The sequence below is a fragment of the Microtus oregoni genome, unplaced genomic scaffold (genome assembly GCF_018167655.1).
Source record: "Microtus oregoni isolate MIOR12 unplaced genomic scaffold, Mior012 000049F_ref0000343, whole genome shotgun sequence".
Taxonomy (NCBI): domain Eukaryota; kingdom Metazoa; phylum Chordata; class Mammalia; order Rodentia; family Cricetidae; genus Microtus; species Microtus oregoni.
In genome coordinates this window covers 2,229,300-2,250,500 of record NW_024543223.1, presented here as the reverse complement: position 1 = coordinate 2,250,500, position 21,201 = coordinate 2,229,300, and the positions used below count along the sequence as shown (strand labels likewise).

The 21,201-nt window shown below is 50.3% G+C and overlaps 1 protein-coding gene across 2 annotated transcripts in view; it reads right to left on the bottom strand.

Moving 5' to 3' along the window:
* Window positions 1-21,201, bottom strand: part of LOC121436566 (LIM domain kinase 2) — a 68,350-nt gene that overhangs the window by 25,418 nt on the left and 21,731 nt on the right. The window contains exon 1 of one of the 2 annotated variants that reach the window (XM_041636570.1): window positions 4,573-4,975. The exons of the other annotated variant lie outside the window; for it this stretch is intronic. Coding sequence (XP_041492504.1) covers window positions 4,573-4,625 — 53 coding nt within the window. The 5' untranslated portion in view covers window positions 4,626-4,975. Of the gene's footprint in view, window positions 1-4,572; window positions 4,976-21,201 lie in introns of those variants that run through there. 2 annotated transcript variants of the gene reach the window in all.

The following is a 21,201-nucleotide window of genomic DNA, read 5'->3' as shown; positions in this document are numbered from 1 at the left end:
GAACCATGTGTCAGGAGTAACCATGAGCTAACGCGGGAGTACTAAGGTCCCAAGTCATCAGACCTGTCCCTTTCCAGTCTGCTGTAGTGAAAAGCTGGTGCAGGCATATTTGTACCCGACTGCAGGCCTGGGCTCTGTTACACCCTCACAATGGTATGTGCGCCACCTCAGGGTATGGGAGCACCAGAACACACCCTCCTTTCTACTGCCAGTATCCTGCTTTTGTTCACTGCAAGTAGCTCTTGCCAGGCAAGGGAACAGGCAGAGAAACAAGTGTAGGCACGCAGTAGCAGCCACACCAGCCTCCTGGGAAGCACACCTGGCTGGAGAACGACATCGCCAACGCACGTTGTGTGTCATGGAATGTCTTTGTAGAGTACGGCCAGATACTGCACAGGTGCCTGAAGTACAGGACGGCGAGCAGCTGACAGAACTGGCTGCAGGTCCCTTAAGCTCTGCTCTTGACAAGGAACTCGACGGGACTCTCAGGCCACTGGAGACTTCAGAGCGCTAGCTGAGCTATTAACGATACCTGCTATTAGTTGATCAACACCCAGGTGACGAAGCTGTGACCATCTCCGCCGCAGCTTACCTCAGACACGGCATGTCTAAACTGCCAGGCTTCAGGATTCCTGTCTCCAGTAACTGGAAGACTGGAACCGTGACAGCCCAAGTTGAGTGCTAGCCCTTCATGCTGTTTCCCCCTTAGCTTAGCCAGTGTAACTGGGAACATCCATTCTCTTCATTCATGGACCCACTGTTCTGTTCTCCAGTGGTAATGTCTGTCACAGACTCCAAAATACACCGTGGAAAGGGGGCACCATGCAAAGATGTCTGTCCCACCTCCGAGTCTCATAAGCCATGCCTTTCCTCCCCGCCCCCAGCTTTCAATTTGTGAGAGCTTCAACAAGTCAGTCTTCTCTGGCTCAGACCCCAAAGCACCCAGCTAGGAGGCAGTAATGGTGGGTCAGAAAAACCAGGGCTCCTGAGGAATCAGGTATGCAGAGTTAAAAACCTCAGAGAGACACACAGGAGGCCAGGGACAGGAGCTGAACCTAAGGGGAGCCTTTGAAAGGCTGGGCAGACAGACAGGGTGAATGAGAACAGGGCGCTACTTCCCTCCGCCCTGACTCTACAGAGAAGGCATCAGTGACCAGCTGAGACTTTCCCAGGTAACCGCCACCTTTCACTGAAGCCAGCTGCTCAGTGACTCTCGTGGAGCTGTGAAAATGACATCAGGTGAAAAACCCCCAAGGGGCAGTCACAGCAGCTGCCCAGGAAGTCTTCCATTTCCTTTCTTCTCCAATTTGAGAACAGTAAGGGCAATGGAGATGGACCCTCTTCCCTCCACACCCAGGGAATACAGATCTATTCACCTAGAATTAAGCAGGCTTCCGGGAGAAAGGAGAGGTGCTGGAATGAATTTCGTGGAGTCTTAGCAATCAGGGCCTCATTACTGTGCATCTACAACACCTAAGGACCAACCGACCAGGTAAGTGCTGAGAGAAGCCAAGTGATACAGGCCCCACCTTCACACACATCCAAACCAGACCGATGTTTACAGGTAAGCTCTCAAGCCTGTGGCGTGAGGGAACTGAAGAGCCATCACTTGGGTGGGTTTACACAAATTAAAGCACAGGCCCTCCCATGTCCTGGGGACGGCGGAGCTGGATGCTCTCATCTCTCGAGAAGTAGCTCTGGCTGCTGCTGTCAGCCTCTTGTCTCTGAGTTTGGACTAGGCTAAGTAGGAGAAAAAGAAGCTACATAACCGGAGGGTACCACGAAGTAGGGGTGCCAATTGTCCTCCAGGGCCCACCAGGGTAGATATGAACAGGGTCATGGATCCACCGCCACACCCCCTCTGGTGCTTCTCCCCGAAGACCCTATGGATTGAAATCATCTGCAAATACACTGCGCCTCGTGTGGACTAAAGTTGTTATTCCGTTTTTACAGAATCCACCCGACATACACCAAGTTTCTGCTCAACCATGGCGTGAACTGTAAAGCCAGGAGGCTGGCGGTTCAAATAAAGTGTGCAGCTTCACAGAGGGCTTCCTCTCCCCGGGAGGGGAAAGTCTGCATGCCTGAGTAGCCAAACAAGTTACAGTTAGGAACCATTTACCTGATCCAAGCCCTTCGCTTCTTCAGATAAGAAAGTCTCAGAAGGCTGAAGGGAGGCTGCCAAAGCTTATTACTATGTTGAGTAAGTTTTCTTTTTAAACATGGGTTGCTAATTTATAATGCAAAGCTGTGTTTGTTTTCTTCAAGAGATAATGTAGGAAGCAAGCTCATTAAAGCAATGTTGGACATTAAGGGAAATTCTACACTAGGGAATTTCTTCAAAGATGGGGTGAAGAGGGCACCCGTCACTCTTCCGACTGAGGAACATAACTCAGTGGCAAGAGCTCCCACTGATAAATGTGTGAGGCTGTGGCCTCATCGGCACTACACAAAAAGACCACTCCCTAATTTACGTCTTCTGTAAGCGGACAGTCTGAGGTGTTTCCTTACCTGGGGCAGACAAGGAAGACCATGTACTCTCTGCTAGTGAGGACTGCCAGGCCGGGGGGTGTACAGGGTACAGGGATGACACCCTTCCTTCCCATCTCCCTCTTTCCCCATCACATGGTCACGCCTGATCACGTCCCATGGAATCTGGTTGCGTCACCTTCCTTGCAACCACAGCCCAGAACTCCAGGACTTTACTCCTCCGGAGGCCTGAGGGTCAAGGACTTAACTTGTTTGACACAATCCAGGAAGGGCTCTGGTTCAGGAGCCCAGGAAGTCTCATCCCTGCCTTCTGTGTAGGAACAAACAGGCCTCGGGAGGGGACAGGCACTTGGTCACAGAGGAGCACACATAGGAAGGAGGGGGCTGGTGGCAGGCAGCTTTATGACCAGGTAGTGATTTAGCCCGAAAGCTTGGAAAGCAGAGAGTTCAGGCGGTCCCTCCCCTGGGGCACAAAGCCTCGTGCTGCCCCCCTTCAGCAGTAGCTTCAGGAATGTGGAGAGGGCTGAGGGTCCACTGCAAGCCAGTGCCCTTTTGATTCCAGCTGGGCAAACAGAGCCTGGGGAATGGAGGTGAGGTCATCAGGTTTCCCAGAGGCTGGTGTAGAACAAGACAAAGGACTGTTGGACCTGGGAGGCCCTGGGGACCCAGCTCTCAGAAGTTCATTACCTGCTCCAGCTCCAGAGAAGCTCATGACCACACAGATTAAAAGGGCACAGTGTTCCTGGTCGCCAAAGGAACAACCCTTCCCCCAAGATTCCTTTCCAGGACTTAGAGGAACAAGGACCCGAAAAAAATGGCTACTACACCACTTGGCATTTGGATTCCGCAAGGTAAAATCCACCTCCTAAACTCAGAGCAACTTCTTTCCACAATTCAGAAAAAAACAAAACTAAGACCTCAATAAACCTGGCAAAAACATCCCTTTTCTGCTCTGCTGAGGGGAAAGTGAACCTGAGAGCAGGTGTGTGAGGGAGATGTGGACAGAGGCAGCTGCAGCCCTCTAACCCCCAAGGACGAGAAACTCCAAAACCAAAGCAAGCCTTGCATTTTGCCGCTGTTGAGTCTGGGAGCTTCATCAGTAAAATGGGGCTTCACAGTCTCTTTTCAGGCTTGACAGACAAAAGCCTGAAGTGCCTAGCAGGATGGTTGCTGTGTCACTGAGACCAGTCCCTCTCAGTCTCTGCTTCCCAGAACTCTACAAGGGCCCAGTCATTCACTGAAACCTCGTGGTAGCAGCTCTTCTGCCCAGGGACAGCCACAGATTACTATCCTAGGAGTGAGATCTGGTCACCAAGCTGGGCTGGGGAAGCTGGAAGAAAAAGTTAGGCAGGACTACTGGTAGAGGGGAGGCAGCCCTCAGAAAAACAGGTTTCTCCCAAAGAATAAAAACAAGCCCCACCCCAGGCAGGAATGGCTCCATTCAGAAGGGACCCAGAGGGCCAGAAACCCCCTGGGGAGTTTCTCTTGAAGGTGGGGTGGGGCAAAGAGCAGAGACAGACAGGTCAGGGGAAGAAAGTTTCACGCCTCCTTGTGGAAGGGCCCACAGAGAGCCCCTGTGGACACTCAGACCTGGGGGCTGACCCAGAAACTTCACTCACGGGAGCTAAGAGACCATTCAAGGCCAGGGCAAATATGCTTGCTATTAAGAGAACACATACACAGTGCCTACTGTGTACCAGGCTACTTACACCCAGGCCTTGCCAGCTTTCAGTTTGGCAAAACCTGCCCATCCTGCTTGTTGGGACTAACTCCTGGGCAGGCAGCACGGCCTGTAGGTAAGACATGAGAGGGTTACAGAAGGCAACCCACTTGTGGTTCTCCCCAGAAACGGCAACAACCAAGGTGCGTTAGGAAGGCAAGCCCGGGCTCCTAGGCGCTTCCTTCACCTCCCTGTTTTCAGGACATCGGGGTGCTCTTTCCAGGCCGCTTCTGCCCTGGTATAAGCTCTTCTGGCAAAACCAGGCACAAGTGAAGTCAGGAGAACAAGGAAGACATCAGCCTTCCCCTCAGGAGCAGGGGCCGGGAGAGGGGATGAGGAGGAGGACTTGGAGAGCAACTCACCTAAAGGGGTCTCTGGAGGTGAAGTAAGCCGGGACAGACAAGTAACTCCCCATCTTCTTCCCACACCAGATAAACAGGCTCAGCTGCAACCCCGTCTGGGAGTGCCTCAGGCTGGCTGCAGACGGCCACCATGACAGGCGGGGTTCCCGGCACCTCTGGTTGGAGCCGGCCGCCCGGTGCTCACCTCTGCCTCCGGAGCAGGAGAGAGGACTCTAGGCCCCTGGCTCCCTGGCAGATTCCCGCAGGGGCACAAGGGTGGTGCTTCTCCTCCCTAGTGCTCGGGAGCCCCGTGGCTCCTCGGGGCTGCGGGAGAAGCACCTCTCTTCAGAGGCTGTGGACACTCAGGCATTCTGGGGAAGGGGCCGGTGATTAGCTAAAAATGAGATGCTGCTGTCAAGTTAGTCCCGGCCTTCAGTCCCACCCACCCCGAATGAGGGAGGGAGGAAGAGGAGGGGCTCGGGCAGAACCGAGGTGTGTGGTTGGAGCAGCTCTTAGGAAACAGAGCTCGCAGTGAGGGGTGGAGCCCGGGCGGGAGCGAGGCTGCAGGCAAGCGCGGTAGACAATAACTGGAGGTATCCGCGAGTCCACCGCACAGCTCAGGGCGGGACAGCGCGGGAGGGCCAACACATCCGAGTCCGAATGTCCCCAGCCTGAAGAGCTGCCCGCGGGACTGACTCGGCAGAGACGTGAAAAGCACGTCAGCCAGCATCGGCAGAGAGACACCCACGGGAGGTGGGGGTCTCTCCAGAAAGGGAGGCCGCTCCCTAGAAACATCTTCAGCTCCGGACTGGTTCTGTCCTGGTGTGGGGACTCCCATCCACCTACTCCCTCTGGCTTGGTCTGGGGACAGCCTCAAGGGAGCTGGTCACTTCCACTCTGGGGCAGGGCTGTGCTGCCGGACAAGGAAACAGGGCCCAGGGTAGGCATTCTCTGAGATGGAATCATCCCCACTTTATATTATAGGAAAGTGAAGTGGCCAGAGATTAGGTGACTTGCTGCTGGCCGAAAGCCATTCAGTGATGAGGCTGGGACACCCAGCTTCGTTCCCATAAGTCACTTATTGATCCCAGTAAACAGTGGTGTTTCTTCCACCGTCTGTACAAGGGAAACCTCAACTGAAGAATTACCTCAATCAGACTGGTCTGTGGCCCTGTCCCTGAGGAACTGTCTTGATTGATGATTGATGTGGGAGGGCCCAGCAGGTGAGTCTAGAAAGTGTAAGAAAGCTAGCAGAGGGCCAGGTACAGTTGCCCACACTTTTAACCCGGAGAAAGCGGCAGGCCCAGTACTACGTAGGAAGCGTCTGTCTTTTTGTTGTTTGTTTTGTTTTCGAAAACAGGGTTCATGTAGCCCTGGATGCCCAGGAACTCGCTCTGTAGACCAGGCTGGTCTTTGAACTCGGAGATCCACCTGCCTCTGCCTTCTGCGTGCTGGGAATAAAGGTGTGTGTCATCACCTACAGCAAGACCTTGTCGTAAAAAAATAAAATAAAAATAAAATAAAAAATAAATAAAGCTAGCAGAAAATGAAAAGAGCAAGTAGGAAGTAGCTTTCCTCAAGATTTGTACTCCAGGCTCCTGCCTTGAGCGCCTCTCCTGACCCCTCAAGGAAGGGCTCTGACCTGGAAGTGTAAGCTGAAATAAACCCTTCCCTCCCCAAGCTGCTTTTGGTCCTGGTGTTTACCACAGCGACAGAAAGTAAAGTAGGCTAGTGTCCAGTGTTACTATGCTTCTCCCACCGGAGAATGGACAGGTGGAAGAGACGATGATATGAGGAGCCGTCCAGGAGAGCGAAAGCCCTAGATATCTGGGATAGGAGCAGACCAAACCAGAGCCTACATGAAGATCTCCTCTCCCCGAGTCTAGAGGGCTACAGAGGGTAAAGGGAGACTGCTGGAGGGGACGAGGAGCCACCCAGGCCTTGATGGACAGGAGGGCTGAGACACAGGCTCTTCCCACCTGGTATGCACACCTAGTCAAACAGCAACTATTTGTCACAGTGAAGGGTGACAGGGAGGTCCAAGACAGAAGTGATCCCTAGGTGACAAGGGACTGCTTTTCCATTTCTCCCGCTGGGTGTGCAGCCTGGCTGGCCTGTGTGGTAAGAGCCTAGGTCTGTATCCTGGCAAGGAGCGTTCACTGAGCATGTAGTATGTCCTTGGCCCTGGGTTAAGTGCTCACCAAACATTCTCTACTGTTTTAAAATGGCCCAGTCTGGCAGTGGTGGCACGTGCCTTTCTTAATCCCAGCACCCAGGAGGCAGAGACACGTGGATCTCTGAGTTTTGAGGCCAGCCTGGTCTACAGAGTGAGTTCCAGGACAGCCAGGGCTGTTAAACAGAGAAAACCTGTCTCAAAAAACAAAACGAAATAAACAAAAAAGCCTTTGTGCGGCATACATGTTGCATACATGTTACATACATGTTACACCCACTGAACAAATGACAAAAACACAGTTCTGAGGGGTTATTGCCAGCTTGAAAACACCTTGTTAATAGTGAGGATGGATCTCAACCCCAGTAAGAATAATGCCTCTGGAGGGGGGCAAAACACTTTCTTCTGTAAGGGGTTAGAGGTCAAATAGGTCAAAGATCATATAGACCCTGTCCTAGCTACTCAATATTCAATAACACAGCATCCTCAGTAAAATATAAACAAATAAATACAGCTGTGTTTCAATAAAACTTTATTTGTGGATACTGATATTTGAATTTTGTATAATTTTCTGGTGATGTGAAATAGTCTATGGCTTTCTTATTTGTTTGTTTACCCCCTCAACCATTTAAAAATGTAAAAACTTAGCCTGGTGGTGGTGGCGCACGCCTTTAATCCCAGCACTCAGGAGGTAGAGGCAGGTGGATTTCTGTGAGATTGAGGCCAGCCTGGTCTACAAGAGCTAGTTCCGGGACAGGCACCAAAGCTACAGAGAAACCCTGTCTCGAAAAACCAAAAAAAGGGGGGAGGGGGAGGGAAATGGGAAGCGGTTGCGGGGAGGAGGCAGAAATCCTTAATAAATAAATAAATAAGAAAAACCAAAAAAAGTAAAAACTCAAAGACAGTGCAGAAACATGGTTAAAAATGGCTCTGAGTGCTAAGTGTGGTATTCTAGCAGAGACAGGTGGATCTCTGGGAGTTTGAAGCCAGACTGGTTGTCATAGAGAGTTCCAGGCCAGCCAGGCTGCATAGTGAGACCCTGTCTCCAAAATTAAAGGTTTTGGCATCTGTAGTGGATGCTGAATTCAGGTTTGCCCATTTACCACTGCAGACAGCACTGCAGCTCTAGAAGCAGTGGAGAGCGAGCGGGGAGGGGGCATGCAGCCTGCACCTCATCAGTGGAGAAGAGTGAGCACGGGATGGCCACGCAGCCTGCACCTCGAACTGCTTGCAACATTGGGAATGACGGTTAACCCACTATTTGGTAGTGCCGTACCCACCCCACCCCCCTTAGAGAGGAAGGAACTGAGGTACACTGAGGTTATCTAACTGAACAACTAGGAAGGGAAGCCAGGATCTGAACCTAAGCTAGACAGGATAGGCTGTGCTTCACCATGCTGGACTGGGGTAGTGCAGCCTGGGCCCAGAGCCAGACTGTCTGGGTTTGAATGCAACAATGCACTCCCCTTAAGCCCTTGGCATTGAGTCTGGAACACATTAAGAGTTGATAAATGCTAGCTGTTAATATCATTGAGACTACTGTTCAACTTCTGCACTAGATGCGTAGCCTTTAGAAAGCCTCTGCCGGTCTAGGCTTTGGGTTAGGTCTCTACATAGCTTCAACATCCTTTCATTCCTATAAGGGGCTGGTGGGCTCCCTGTTTTCCTTGGACCTCAAGTTGAGATTAAATCTCTTGAGCCAGTCTCGAAGGAATCAGGATCTTGGCTGGGGGCCACACAAGGGCCACAGGGGGGTGAAGCAGAGTGGAAAGGAGGTACCACAGGACACTGAGGGCTGGTGGCTGGCTGGAAGCTCTTTTTCCTCCAGCTACAGAGCCCAGATGTACTACGCTCCCCTGTAATTCAATCAGGCAAGGAGGGAGCCCCTATTTAAATCTGCAGCTAACATCAAATTTATCCTTTGATTTTCATCTGATGAACGGAGTGTAGATGGAAGAAAATCAAGGCACAGAGGCCAGGGCCAGGGAGCCCCTGAGCATAACTCCTTTTGACATTTCCCAGGGCTCTGTTGCTCCGGTGGCCGCGGGCTGCAGTGAGTCGGTGTCTAGGAATGCAGGCTGGAGGCTGCAGGCCTTCTCCTCTTCCCTCTCTCCTCACAAAGGATATGGTGGGTGGAATAGTGGGGAACTAAGAAGAGGATTCCTCAGCGCCACGTGAGTGCCCCTCACCCGGAAGTGTGGCAGCCGTCTCCCCCAGCTCTGGGCTGCAGCGGAAACCCCTCCCTGCTGGAATCTATCTGACCCCCATAAATCTGGCTTTCAGGAGATGCCTTTAAAGGATTGATCACCAGATAAAGGGAACACTGGTTAGTCAGATGCTGGCTACTCATAGTGAGATTCCTTCAGGCCAACCTCAAAGGGTCCAAACCACTCAGAACCAGGAGGTGGAAAGCCACACTGGGGGATACACTTTCCCTTTCTGTCCAGAAAAGGGAGCTGCTCTGAAAGGTCCAAGGAGCAGCTGGGAGGGACCCACAGTCACAGATGCCCAACGCAACAGCAAGGACCCTGGGACTGGCAGTTATAGCTCAGACAAAACGGCAAGGTGGTGCTAATCTCCTGTACATTTCACGATTTGGAAACGAACTGCCCAGAACCAACTGAGACTCCAAGGTGCCTGGATTTGGTACAGGTTGAAGAACAGTTTTCAGAGCTGAGAGCCTCCAGAGGTCATCCTGGCGAGCTGTGGTGAATGAATGGATCACTCACCCTATCCTCTGCCTGCATGAAAGCTTCAGACAAATGAGCTAAAACTCAGCGACCTGTGTTTGCTGCACGAGGCCCTCTGTTGGTGCGGAGGACTCCAAGCAGGAAAAGGTTGCTGCCTGCTTGCTTGCTTGCTTGCTGGGGACTACTTGAGCACACTGGGCTATAAATTCATAGCTCCTTTTCTTTTTTAAAGAAAAATTTAAATTTTGAAACAGGATCTCAGAATGTCAGGCTGTCCTTGAATTTGTAATCCTCCTGTTTCAGCCTCCTGAGTAGCTACAGGCACACGTATCATGGCCGTCTGGGATCCTGTCTCTTATCCTTGCTGCTAAACACAGCCATCCCCCTGAGCAGACCATCCGGTCTCTGCTCTTCCCCTCCCCAGCTTACTTTCTAGACTTTGGAAGCACCTAGAAAGAACACTTACAGCATGGCCCGATAGCTTTATGTCACCTTGACACAAGCTAGTTATCTGAGAGAAGGGAACTTTAATTAAGAAATTAACTTCATACTCGGGGTGTGGTGGTGCACATCTTTAATCCCAGTACTCAGGAAAAAGAGTCTCTGAATTCAAGGCCAGCCTGGTCTACCTTGAGTGAGTTCCAGGACAGCCAAGCCAGGATTACACAGGGAAACGCTGTCTCGAAAAAAACCCAAACCCGAACCCAAAGAAGAAAGGAAAAGAAAAATGAAAGAAAGGCAAAAAAACCCCAAAAAACAAAAAAACGCCCCCACAAAATAATGCTGTAAGCAAGCCTACAAGGCATTTTCTTAGTGCCTTAGTGGGAGGGCCCAGTCCATTGTGGGTGGTGCCACCCCTGGGCTGATGGTCCTGGGTCTAAGAATGTAGGCTGAGCGAGCCATGAGCAGGGATGAGGGAGCATGTGCTTTCTGCCGTTCACACACCGCTTCACCGTCACAGAATTCCTCAGCACAAATCCCTCACACACACCGCATCCCCCTCGGTGCTGTCATCCTACCGAAAAGCCTGGCAGGACCACCACACCAGGACCTGAGGCTGTCACTTTAACAACTCCACCAGATAGGCTGCTTTGACCATATCCTGCCCTGACCACAACTGGCTTCCCTCAGGTACCCCCAAACCTCTGCTCTTAGCTCCTCCCACAGCCTCCTGTGCCTTCATCTGGCCGCTGTCTTTTTTTTCTTTCACCCAACTATAATGGAACACTCATTCCCCTCATGGGTTTCGACATGTCTCCAAGCCCTCCACACACAAGCAAGGTTCCGTGTCCATGTGCGTCCAACACTCTGCCATATCAGGCTCGAAGAGGGTAGGTGCCAGGTACTAGGTTTTGGCACAAGACAAGCCTAGCCATGTGCTCCGTAACTATGGCTCTAGACTCTCTATGTGGGTGTGACAACAGTCCAGAGGGCGGACGATAACTAACATCTTCAAGGCATGCTCAGTTCCCAAGGAGTTTAGTCCCTCACAATGGTGGGGCACGGCAAGCCAGCTCAGCGGCGTCAGGCAATCCACCACATTCACATGGACTGAAGTACAGGGCTGAGGTAGAAGCAGCGCCCGCTGATCTTAAATCTCAAGGCCTTTCTCCTCCACAGACCGAGTCAAAGATTTGGGAACAGGGCCTGCACTGGTAGATGTGTTGGGTCCTGCTTTCTGGTTTTTTCCCTCCCTACAATTGTATCGTGAGGATAAAAATGGAAGGGTAACAAACCCCTGGGAAACCCCAAGAGAACTGCATGGCCAGCAAGCCCCTGGGAACTAGAAACATCCACTTCCTGCGGAGCCTAAGCAATCGGCTCCTCTCCCAGGGGTTCAACTGCCACCTGCCCATCATCTTCCCAGAACTTGTATGGTGTCGACAAGATCATAAACTTACTTTTTTCAGGATCTCTCTTTCCCTGTTTAAAACAAAACAAAACAAACTGGGCCACTTGTATGTGTTTTTCCCTCTCAGATCCCCATCCAGACAGGCACGGAGACGGAGGGGGCAGCCATTAGACTCTGGGCATGACCACCCTTCTCCGGTCTCTCTAGAGCTACCACAGGGGCTCCACCACTGAATGTGCTTTCCAGCTGCCCCCTTTCAGGGTATTAGGATCATCTAATATCACACACATCATATAATGGGTGCAACTGTACATTTGGGCTTTTCTATTTGCCATTCCTACTTTTGACTTAGTTTCCATCCAGAAGCCAAGCTGTATGCTCTTTCTTCCCGTGAGAGCTGGTTAGTGTGATGCCTTCGTCAGGGCTGGTAGGGCAGCTTGAGCCCAGGAGCTCATAGTCACCCAGTAGAGGGTACTTAGTTTTCATACTAGGAAACGCGGAGTTCCACAAGGCAGACACAGAGGTGAGCTTGGTATGCACGCACATACGGTCACTAAATTCCCACACTGGGGGCTGTCACCTCCTTTTTACAGAGGAAGAAATGAAGGCTTTTCTTCAATTGAGATGGCCTGTCAGAGAGGCTCCTGTAGAAGAACTGGCAGGGCTGGGATTTAACTTGAGTATCCAGGTTCAAACACTGAAGTTGTAACAAACAGCTATTCTGTGCTTACTTCTTGATCACAGTGGTATTTCTCAAGGTGTGGAGGAAAGAACAGCTATTCTGGAGCCCGCTAGGAAAATGACGCTATCCCCGGCAGTGCCCAGTACACAGCACCACAGTTTCTGAGGCTGGGGGAAGACAGTAGTTGTGGTACACACCGAAAGCCGAGGACACAGCTTTCTTCTTTCCAAGCACTTCACTTGATTTCGTCTCCCTGCCACGCTAACCCTGGATGTGGACAGAATAACTATCGCTCCCTCGCTGCAAACGTAAACGTGAATGTACAGAGAGATGCTCATTTTATGCTGAAGGCTGTTTGCTCACTGTCAGGGTTAGGGTTGCTTAAGCCTCGACTTACTGGGAACTTTTGCCTTCCTCGTGCTGCTATTACTCATTTGAAACTCCATGGCAACTATCACCCCCTTTTTGCAATGACACTGTATGGAAGAGGAGCTTAGGAGACATGGCCATCCTGTTCCAACTGGAGTTGCAGAAGTGACTCAGTGATAGAGCTTTTCTAGTATGCAGAAGGCCTTGGGTTCCACCTCCAGCAACACATACGTGCACATACATGTAAGCTCAAACAAATGCGTACTGTTAACTTCAAAACCCGTTGTCACGTCTACAAGAGTCAGTCACGGAGGAGGTGGGAGGTAGACCTCTGAGCCAATCACGTGTTTCAGAGCACTGTCAAGAAGGCGGAGCCAGATGATGACGACAGAGACACAGAAGGAAAAAAAAAACCCTAATTTAAGTCTGACATGGGATGCCGAAGCTGTTTGGTCATCGTGCGGAGAGAGAAGACAGGAGAATTGTGCTGTGGCACATGCCTTGCGTTCAGGAGACAGACAGGAGGATTTCTGTGAGTTTGAGGCCAGTCGAATCTACATAGTGAATTCCATGACAGCCAAGGCTATGCAGAGAGACCCTGTCTCAAATTCCTGCCCCATCCCAAAGAGAGAAAACTTGGTAGCACCTCTCTAGCATGACTCAGAGAGAGAAGGGGGGCGGTTCTAACATTTTGTGGGGGTGAAAGAGAAACAGCAGAGTGGATTGCTATGGCAGCAAAGGGGAGGGGGCTTTGATTGTTTAATACTCAGTCATAGTATAGACAGAGGTCTTTCCGTTTGTCTGTTTTGAGACAAGGTGTTCTCTGTGTAGTACTGGCTGTCCTAGAATTCACTCTGTAGACCAGGCTGGCCTTGAATTCAGAGGCCTGCCTCTGCCTCCCGAGTGTTGGGACTAAGAGCGAGGGCTACCACCGCCTGGCTCTAGACAGAGGTCTTATTACACTGTCCATCTCAGAAGAAAAGCTTGCCTGGGGTACTGCACAGCAGAGAGGATGAGGGTGCACACGAGAAGGACTTCATTCAAGCTCTCTGAAACATCATTTCACAAGGCACTACTCACCGAGCAAACACTCTGACACCGCTCCATTCTAGGCAGTGTGCGAAGCCACGCAGTGTGCAATGCCACGGGGCACAAAGGTAGATTAGATATGGTTCCACCCTTGGAAAACTATACTTGAAGACTACGGCTGGGTGCACAAACAAATACAGCAAGGGCTATAACTCAAGTATGAGGAAGATTAACAAGGAGGGTGAAAAAAGTCTCCTCTGATTGGTGGGGATGGACATGGGGTGGGGTTCCTCCAGAGGACAAGCTGGATCAGCTGACATAGCAGGCTGATTGCCATGCAGACAAGAGACTTCTAGCTTGAAGGAACAACATAACCCTGAGCCTGTCCAGTAGCAACAATGTAGTTGAAGAGGGGGGATGGTGAGACCGGATAGATTACTAAAGACCAGACCCCTGGGCAACTAAACACACACACAGGCAGTGAAGAGTTATCAAAAGCATTTAAGCAAGTGGAGGGTCTCAATGGCTAGGGACCTGCTAATATCTGTTTCTAATATCTGAAACACCAAGGTGCTGTCTGAGCTCAAGTCTTTGTCCTGAGGCCACATCTCCATGGACCTGGCTATTTTAACCACTGACATTTAGCTGTATGGCTGTAAGCACTTAGAATCAAATGGTGGCCCCTGTAGATAATCATCCACTGCTCTGTGATACTGGGAAATTCAGGGCTGGGATGTGGCTCAGTGGTGGAATGTTTGCCTAGTACTCATGAAGTCTGGAGTGGATCCTCACTACTGAAAACAAACAAAAACATCACAAGAAAAGGGCTGGAGAGATGCTCAGTGGTTAAGATGCAGCAGATCTGGGCTTGATTCCCAGCACACAAATGTCTGTAACTCTAGACCGGGAGATCTAATGCCCTCTGCGGGCACCAGGCATGTACATGATGCACGGACACGCAAAGGGGAAAAGCACCCATAAAAATGTTTAGGTATGTGTGTGCCTGCTTGAGTTTATGTGTGCCAGGTGTGTGCAGGTGTTCATGGAGTCCAGAGTGTGTCAGAACCCCCAGAACTGGAGTTAGGGGGTTCTGTTGTAGGTGCTGGAAACTGAAACCAGACTTTCTGCAAGAGCCACAAGTGATCTTAACACTAAACCATCTCTCCAACCCCTATTTAAAAAAAAATTAACAAAAATAACAGCAACAACAACAACAACAACAAAAACCTCGTAAAACAACAGCAAAACTGTTGGCCATTCAGTGTCAAATGCTTCATCCGCGTGGACATTCTTCTCCTGGGCACTGGGAGGAAGAAATCCTTTTGCTATGCCAGCACATCTTAAGGCAATGGCAGCAGAGTCCATAAAAGACCTGAGATCCTTCCCTAGTTAACAACAGCTTACTGTGTGATCTCATCAAGGCTTTAGCCCTCTCTGTGCTTCAGTTTCTTATTTGATAAAGGGATTAAGGTGAGAAAACAATTCCACACCCATTAGGTCAATGCTCAAAGACGCCATCGTAGTCAGAGGAAGGCCGGCTGCTAACCACCCATAGCCCTCTCTACAGCTGGCATCTTGGTGAATGAACTAAACTGGGCCCTTCGGTAGAGCAGCAGACGTACCCCAGAGAAGTGGAGACACACTGTGATGGTTTACCAACACCATTGTCTACCTATACAATGACAAGAGAAATCAGCACAGGGAGGACTGAGACCTACGCTGGGCATCGCTGGGCATCGTAGTACACACACTTAGAGCTCCAGTCAATTGGGAAGCTGGGGCAGAAAGATCAACTGAGTCAAGCCTTAGGGCTTAAAACCAGCCTGAGTGACGGAGTGAGACCCTATCTCAAAAACAAACAAACAAGGGGCTGGAGAGATGGCTCAGAGGTTAAGAGCACTGACTGCTCTTCCAAAGGTCCTGAGTTCAATTCCCAGCAACCACATGGTGGCTCACAACCATCCGTAATGAGGTCTGGTGCCCTCTGCTGGCCTGCAGGCATACACACAGACAGAATACTGTATGAATAATAAATAAATACTAAAAAACAAACAAACAAACAAACAACAAACAAAACAAAGCCTGTGTGGCTAACTTGGGCATCAGAAGGCTGTTTTGTGTGCATGGACAGAGATTTTTTTTTCCCCTCTGAGATGTAATGAGTTGGTCAAACTAGCTCTGTTTCCATATAGAAAGAACCTAGCCCCTTACAGGCACAGCGATGACTCTGCCTTGTGGCCTTTTCACTTCTACCTTGCTGCTGGCCACTTAGTTACTCATTTTTCTTTTGTGTGTGTCTTAGTTAGGGTTCCTATTGCTGTGTAGAGGCAGCATGACCATGGCAACTCTTATAAAGAAAACATTTAGTGGGGTGGCTTACATCTTCAGAGGTTTAGCCCCTTATTATCATGCCGGGATGTGGCGGCATGAGGACAAACAGAGTGCTGGAGTTGAGAGCCCTACATCTCGGTCCTGGCAGCAGGAAGTGAGCTGACCTACTAGGCATGGATTGAGCATATATGAGTCCTCAAAGTCTACCTCCACAGTGACACACTCCCTCCAACAAGGCCATACTTGCTGCAACAAACTCACATCTCTTAATAGTGCCACTCCCTTTGGGGGCCATTTTCTTTTAAATCACCAGTTTGTTTTACTGTTTTGTTTTTTTTCTACGGCAGGGTCTTATGTATCTAATGAAGCCCTGAGAGTGTGATGTCCTGATTCAGTACATGCTGTTGACTTGAGACAACCAGTCAAGGACAAAGTCTCAGACCCACAGGAGATTGGCAAAGCCTCACTGTCCCCTATCCCCTCAATGAGGCTCGGAATGGTGGCAAAGTCCCTCTCCTCGAGAATGAATGTTGACAGTGTGTGCAGAAAACGTCCACCATAGCTTTCCCTACCTGGATGTTTACGGCCTGGAGTCGGCTCCTCTACAGAGACTGCTCCCACAGAGAGTAACTAACCCTGCCTCCTCATTCAGCTGTATATAATAACCCTGATTGTTTAGCTGGATATAATAACCTGCCTCCTTGTTTATCTGTATATAATAACCCCACTCCCTTGTTCAGCTATATAGAATAACAGTGCCTCTCTGTCCAACCCTATATAATAAACACACGGGAGCCCAGTCCACCCTACCCCAACTTTTCAGTACATGTGTCTGTCATTTCTTCATTTCCTTGTTGCCCTAGACAGAGTTCTAGGATTCAAGCCATAGCAACCCCCGGGCCGGCCTCCAACTCACTATGTAGCTGAAGAGGACTTATCTTTAGTGTCAACTGATAAAACACTTTTCCTCAGATTGCCCTGTAGACAAGTCTGTGGGAGCATTTTCTTCATTAATGACTGACGTGGGAGGGCTCCATCCACGGTGGGTGGCGCCACCTCTCAGCAGCTGGTCCTGGCTTATAAAAGAAAGCAGGTTGAGCAAGCCCTGGGAAAAAACCAGCGTGCAGAGCTCCTCCTTGCTCCGCTTCAGTTCCTGCATCCAGGTTCCGGGCCTGACTCCCCTCAGTGACGGGCTGTACTGTGGAAGCATGAGATGAAATAAACCCAGGTGGCTTTTGGTCCTGGTGTCTACTGCAGCAATAGAAAGCACACCAGGGGAATGTACAAGGCCCGTTTCCAGAGCCACACGCACTATTTCACTTGTGCACCCCCCACACTGTAACACTAGCGGATAGGACACAAGTTAGATCTCCAGTTAGGAATGAATTAACAACTGAAGTCTGAGCACGGAACCTGGAAATAGGAGGGGAGACAACAAGTCACAGAAAGTACCTGCAGTGCGCAGCCAGTCAGGGCACAGCCAGGATGTGCCCCTGGAGTCTGGCCTTACCACATGTTGCTGCTCTCATGGGCTGATCATAGGCACAAGCTTCATTTTCTTAAAGAACTGCCGTGTATTCGCCATCCCCACCACAAGCCAGCTACGGCATAAGTCAAAGCTGCCATTCAAGTATTCCATTGTTTCCACTCTATGTTCGGCAGTATCTTCAGCTAGTGCCGTACTTTGCAGGTAAATTATTTTGTTTTAGCAGTGCTCAGGACCGAACTCAAAGCCTTGTGCATGTTGGGTACATAGTCTACCACTGAGCTAGAGATACCCTACCCTCCCCTACCCCTGACCCAAAGGTAACAGTAACACTGCCGAGCAACAAAGTAGCTTACTACTGGTTGGGACTGAGAGTTTGCACATTCTAAACAATTTAGACTTGGTGTGGATTAGAGCAGCTGGACTTATTTTCCCTACTGCATTCTTCCCAGAGATCCCAGGCACCCAGGACTTGCTCCTGTCTGGGCTGTACCTACAAACGCAGCTCAAGGCTGCTGGAGAACAGGCTCTCGGGTCTCTTCACTGCAGGCTAGCCCCTCTGAAGGCAGAAGACAGGCTTATCTTCTTACCTGACCTCACAATTCTCCAGAGCCCAGTGTCTGGCCCAATTCCTCCCTGCCATTTACGGGAATCGCAGCCACAGCCCGCTAAGGGAAGGATGTGGAAAAGCGGAAGTGCAGGAAAGGCCGCACTTACATCACAGCTCAGGCAACTCTTTCAACGACTTGTTTCCTATACCAGTGATGTGTCGGTGGTGACACAATGAGGGACAAAATGCCCAGAAGTCCCTGAGGTCCCTTACCATGAGAAGTCACAGGGTACCATAAAGGAAATCATTGCACAAATCTAAAACTTCAAGAGACGCGTCAGATGAAACTGAAAGCTCGGATGGGGAACTGAGCAGTATCCTTCAAGGGTGAGGAATACCGGTCCCTGAGCCATCCAGGGACAGACCTGACCTATGAGCAGAAGCTAATGAGGCAAAAAGAGGGAGCTGGCATTCCAGGCCCAGGGCACAGAACAACACAAGCATTGTCAGCAGGAAAAGCAGGGGGGTTCAAGTGCAGAAAGCAGGAGGCCCTGGACACACACCGCTGTGGAAGACAGTAGAACAGAGCATGTGCAGATCCTTTTCAACACTGGGGAGCCCTGTGCATGCCAGGCGATCACTCTGCCACAGAGCGGCAGCCTCAACCCGTTTTTTTGTTTGTTTTGTTTTTAATGTGTTTCTGAGAGTTGCAACTGAATGAATGTATTTGTACCACAAGTGTACAGCACAGAGAGGACCAGCAGAGGGTGTCAGAACTCTAGAACTAGATTTACAGACAGCTGTGAGCTGTCATGTGGGTGCTGGGATTGAACTCAGGGGCCTCTGCAAGTGTTCTTAACCTCCAAGCCATCTTTCCAGTTCCCAGATTTTTTTCAAGATTTATTCTTTTTTTTTTTTTTTTGAGACAGGTTTTCTCTGCATTAAAGAGCTCTGGCTGTCCTGAAACTCATTCTATAGACCAGGCTGGCCTCAAACTCACAGCGATCCACCTGTCCCTGCCTGCTGAGTGCTGGGGTTAAATGTGTGCGCCACCACTGCCTGGCTATTTTAGTTTTAATTGTGTGTGTGGGTGAGCATGTGCAGGTGAGTAAGCTGCCTGCGGAGGGCACGGATGCCAGGTCCCCTGCACCTGGAGGTGCAGGAAGTTGGGAGCTCCTTGACATGGGTGCTGGCAACCCAACTCAGGTCCTCTGCAAGAGCGGTCTATGCTCTTAACTGGTAGGGCATCTCCTCTCAGATATTCTGTGAGTCACACACTTCGGCTGCTCTGGAGAGAATGAGTGGCTTGGGAGGTGGGAGAGTGGGAGGGGAGATGGACAGCTTGGGATGGGGCAGGAGAATAAGAGACAGAATAAAGTGAATACATTCATAAACAGTGTACGCTGGAGATAGAGCTGAGAGGCCAAGGCTAGAGATGACTTAGGAGCTAAGGGCACTGCCCGCTTTTCCAGAAGATCCAAGTTTAGTTCCCAGTGCCACATCAGGTGTCTCACAAGCACCTTTAACTCCAACTCCAGGGGATGCAATGCCTTCTTCTGGCCTCTGAGGGCATCCCCACCCATGTGGTACATATGCTCACACACACACAAACACACACACACAACCACACAAATACAAATAATAAACATAAACCCTGGGCCAGGCATGGTGGCGGACACCCTTAATCCCAGCCCTTGGGAGGCAGGAACAACCTGGTATACAGAGTGAGTTCCAGGACGGTCAGGCTATATAATAAGACCAAACCTCAAAACTAACTAACTAACTAACTAAATCTGAAAAAAAAAAAAAAGACAAACAAAAACTGACAGAGGCTGGGCATGCGGAAAACGGGGGCATGAGGAATGTCATGGAAGCCAAAAGCTGGGTGTGATGATTTAGATGGAGAATCCCAGCACCAGGAAGCTGGGAAGTGTGGCTGCGGTTGTGGACAGCCTGGACTATGTAGCTAATTCTAAGCCAGTCCCAGAAAGACAGAGACCATGTTATACACACACACACACACACACACACACACACACACACGTCAACTATTCTTCCCAGGCCTTTCTGTTTTAGTGTAAGGTGGAGGTGACCATGAGTGTTATATCAGATGAGAAAGCTCTTAGTGTAGAGCCTACCAAATGTCCACAAATGTCCCCCTATCTCTTTCCACCTCTTCACTTCTGTCGGACAGTGACAGCAGGCCTCCTCACTTCACAAAGAGCAGTGCAGGATGAAGGCACACTGATGGCCACAGACTGCCACATCCCAGAGACTCAAGGGGGACAAAGAGGGGTCAGGTGTCTGTTCTTCCTTCCTTTCTGTCATGCAGGCTCGGCTCCAGCCAGCATCCAACAGTTAGCTTTGGTGACCTGCCTGTGCCTCATTTCCTCAAAGATAAACTGGATAAACAATCTCTTTCCTGAGTCATCACAGCCAGAATTGAAGCCGGGGCTAGCACCAGCAGTGAACAGCAGAGGGCGGAGTTGCTCTATAACCTGCGGCCCCAGGAGCCCAAGGCAGAGAGTTAGCTGCAGGTAGAACTGGCGCTGGGGAGGGCAAGAAGACTTCAAGGTTATCTGACACAAGTGGTGTGCCCCCCTCCCCCTTACAGAAGCAGAAGTGAGGTTAAATGACATAGCCAGAATTCAGCAATGCCAAGGTTCATGACAGCAGATGCCTGGGTTCAGATCCCAGATGGGTGGGTGTCTAACCGGCTGCACAACTTTAGCAGATAACTCTCGCTTCTCTAAACAGAGGCAAATAGCAATTTAAATGCATTTACATCTGTTGATTTGTTCATTTTGAGGCAGGGTCTCACTCGGTAGCCAAGAATTCATGATACTTTTGCCTCGGTGCTCAGATTACAGGCAGAAGGCACCGCGCCTGGTTTGGTTCTGCCTTTTGCATTTAAGACAAGGTCTTACTGCACAGCTCAGCTGGTCTCAGGCTCACAGCCCCCCGGGGCAGCCTCTCAGGTGCTGGAATTATAGGTGCGTACGAACACTCCTCAGCTGTCCACTTTCAAAGGTAAGACAAGTAATTCATTTACTGAGTTATCTCCAAGATTAAATAACACAATGCTTGTAAAATGCTAAGCCAGTGCCTGGCATGGGTGCTAATTTGTGGTTCCTAGAACTGGAAGTAGGATACCACACCTACATAGAGTATGGTCTGGCAGTTCAGAAAGTTCCTTTGCCAGGCGATCTGCTCCACTACAGCTTCGGATTCTCAGCCATTTCCTCGCTGACATTTTTAAGGTCACAAGCGGAGCAGAGAGTGGCATTAGCCCTCCCAGAGCACAGGCCTTGTCAAACACTTCTTACAAGACACAGTTCAGTCTGTGCTTGTCATCCTGAGAAAAGAGGCTGGACAGTTTCCAGGGCCCTGGGAGTGGTGAATTCCTTTTGTTAATTCAGCCAGAAACCAGTTCCAAAAACAGCAATTCAGTAAGGGCCATGAAAGACTAACAGCTGCTCCTCCTTCTC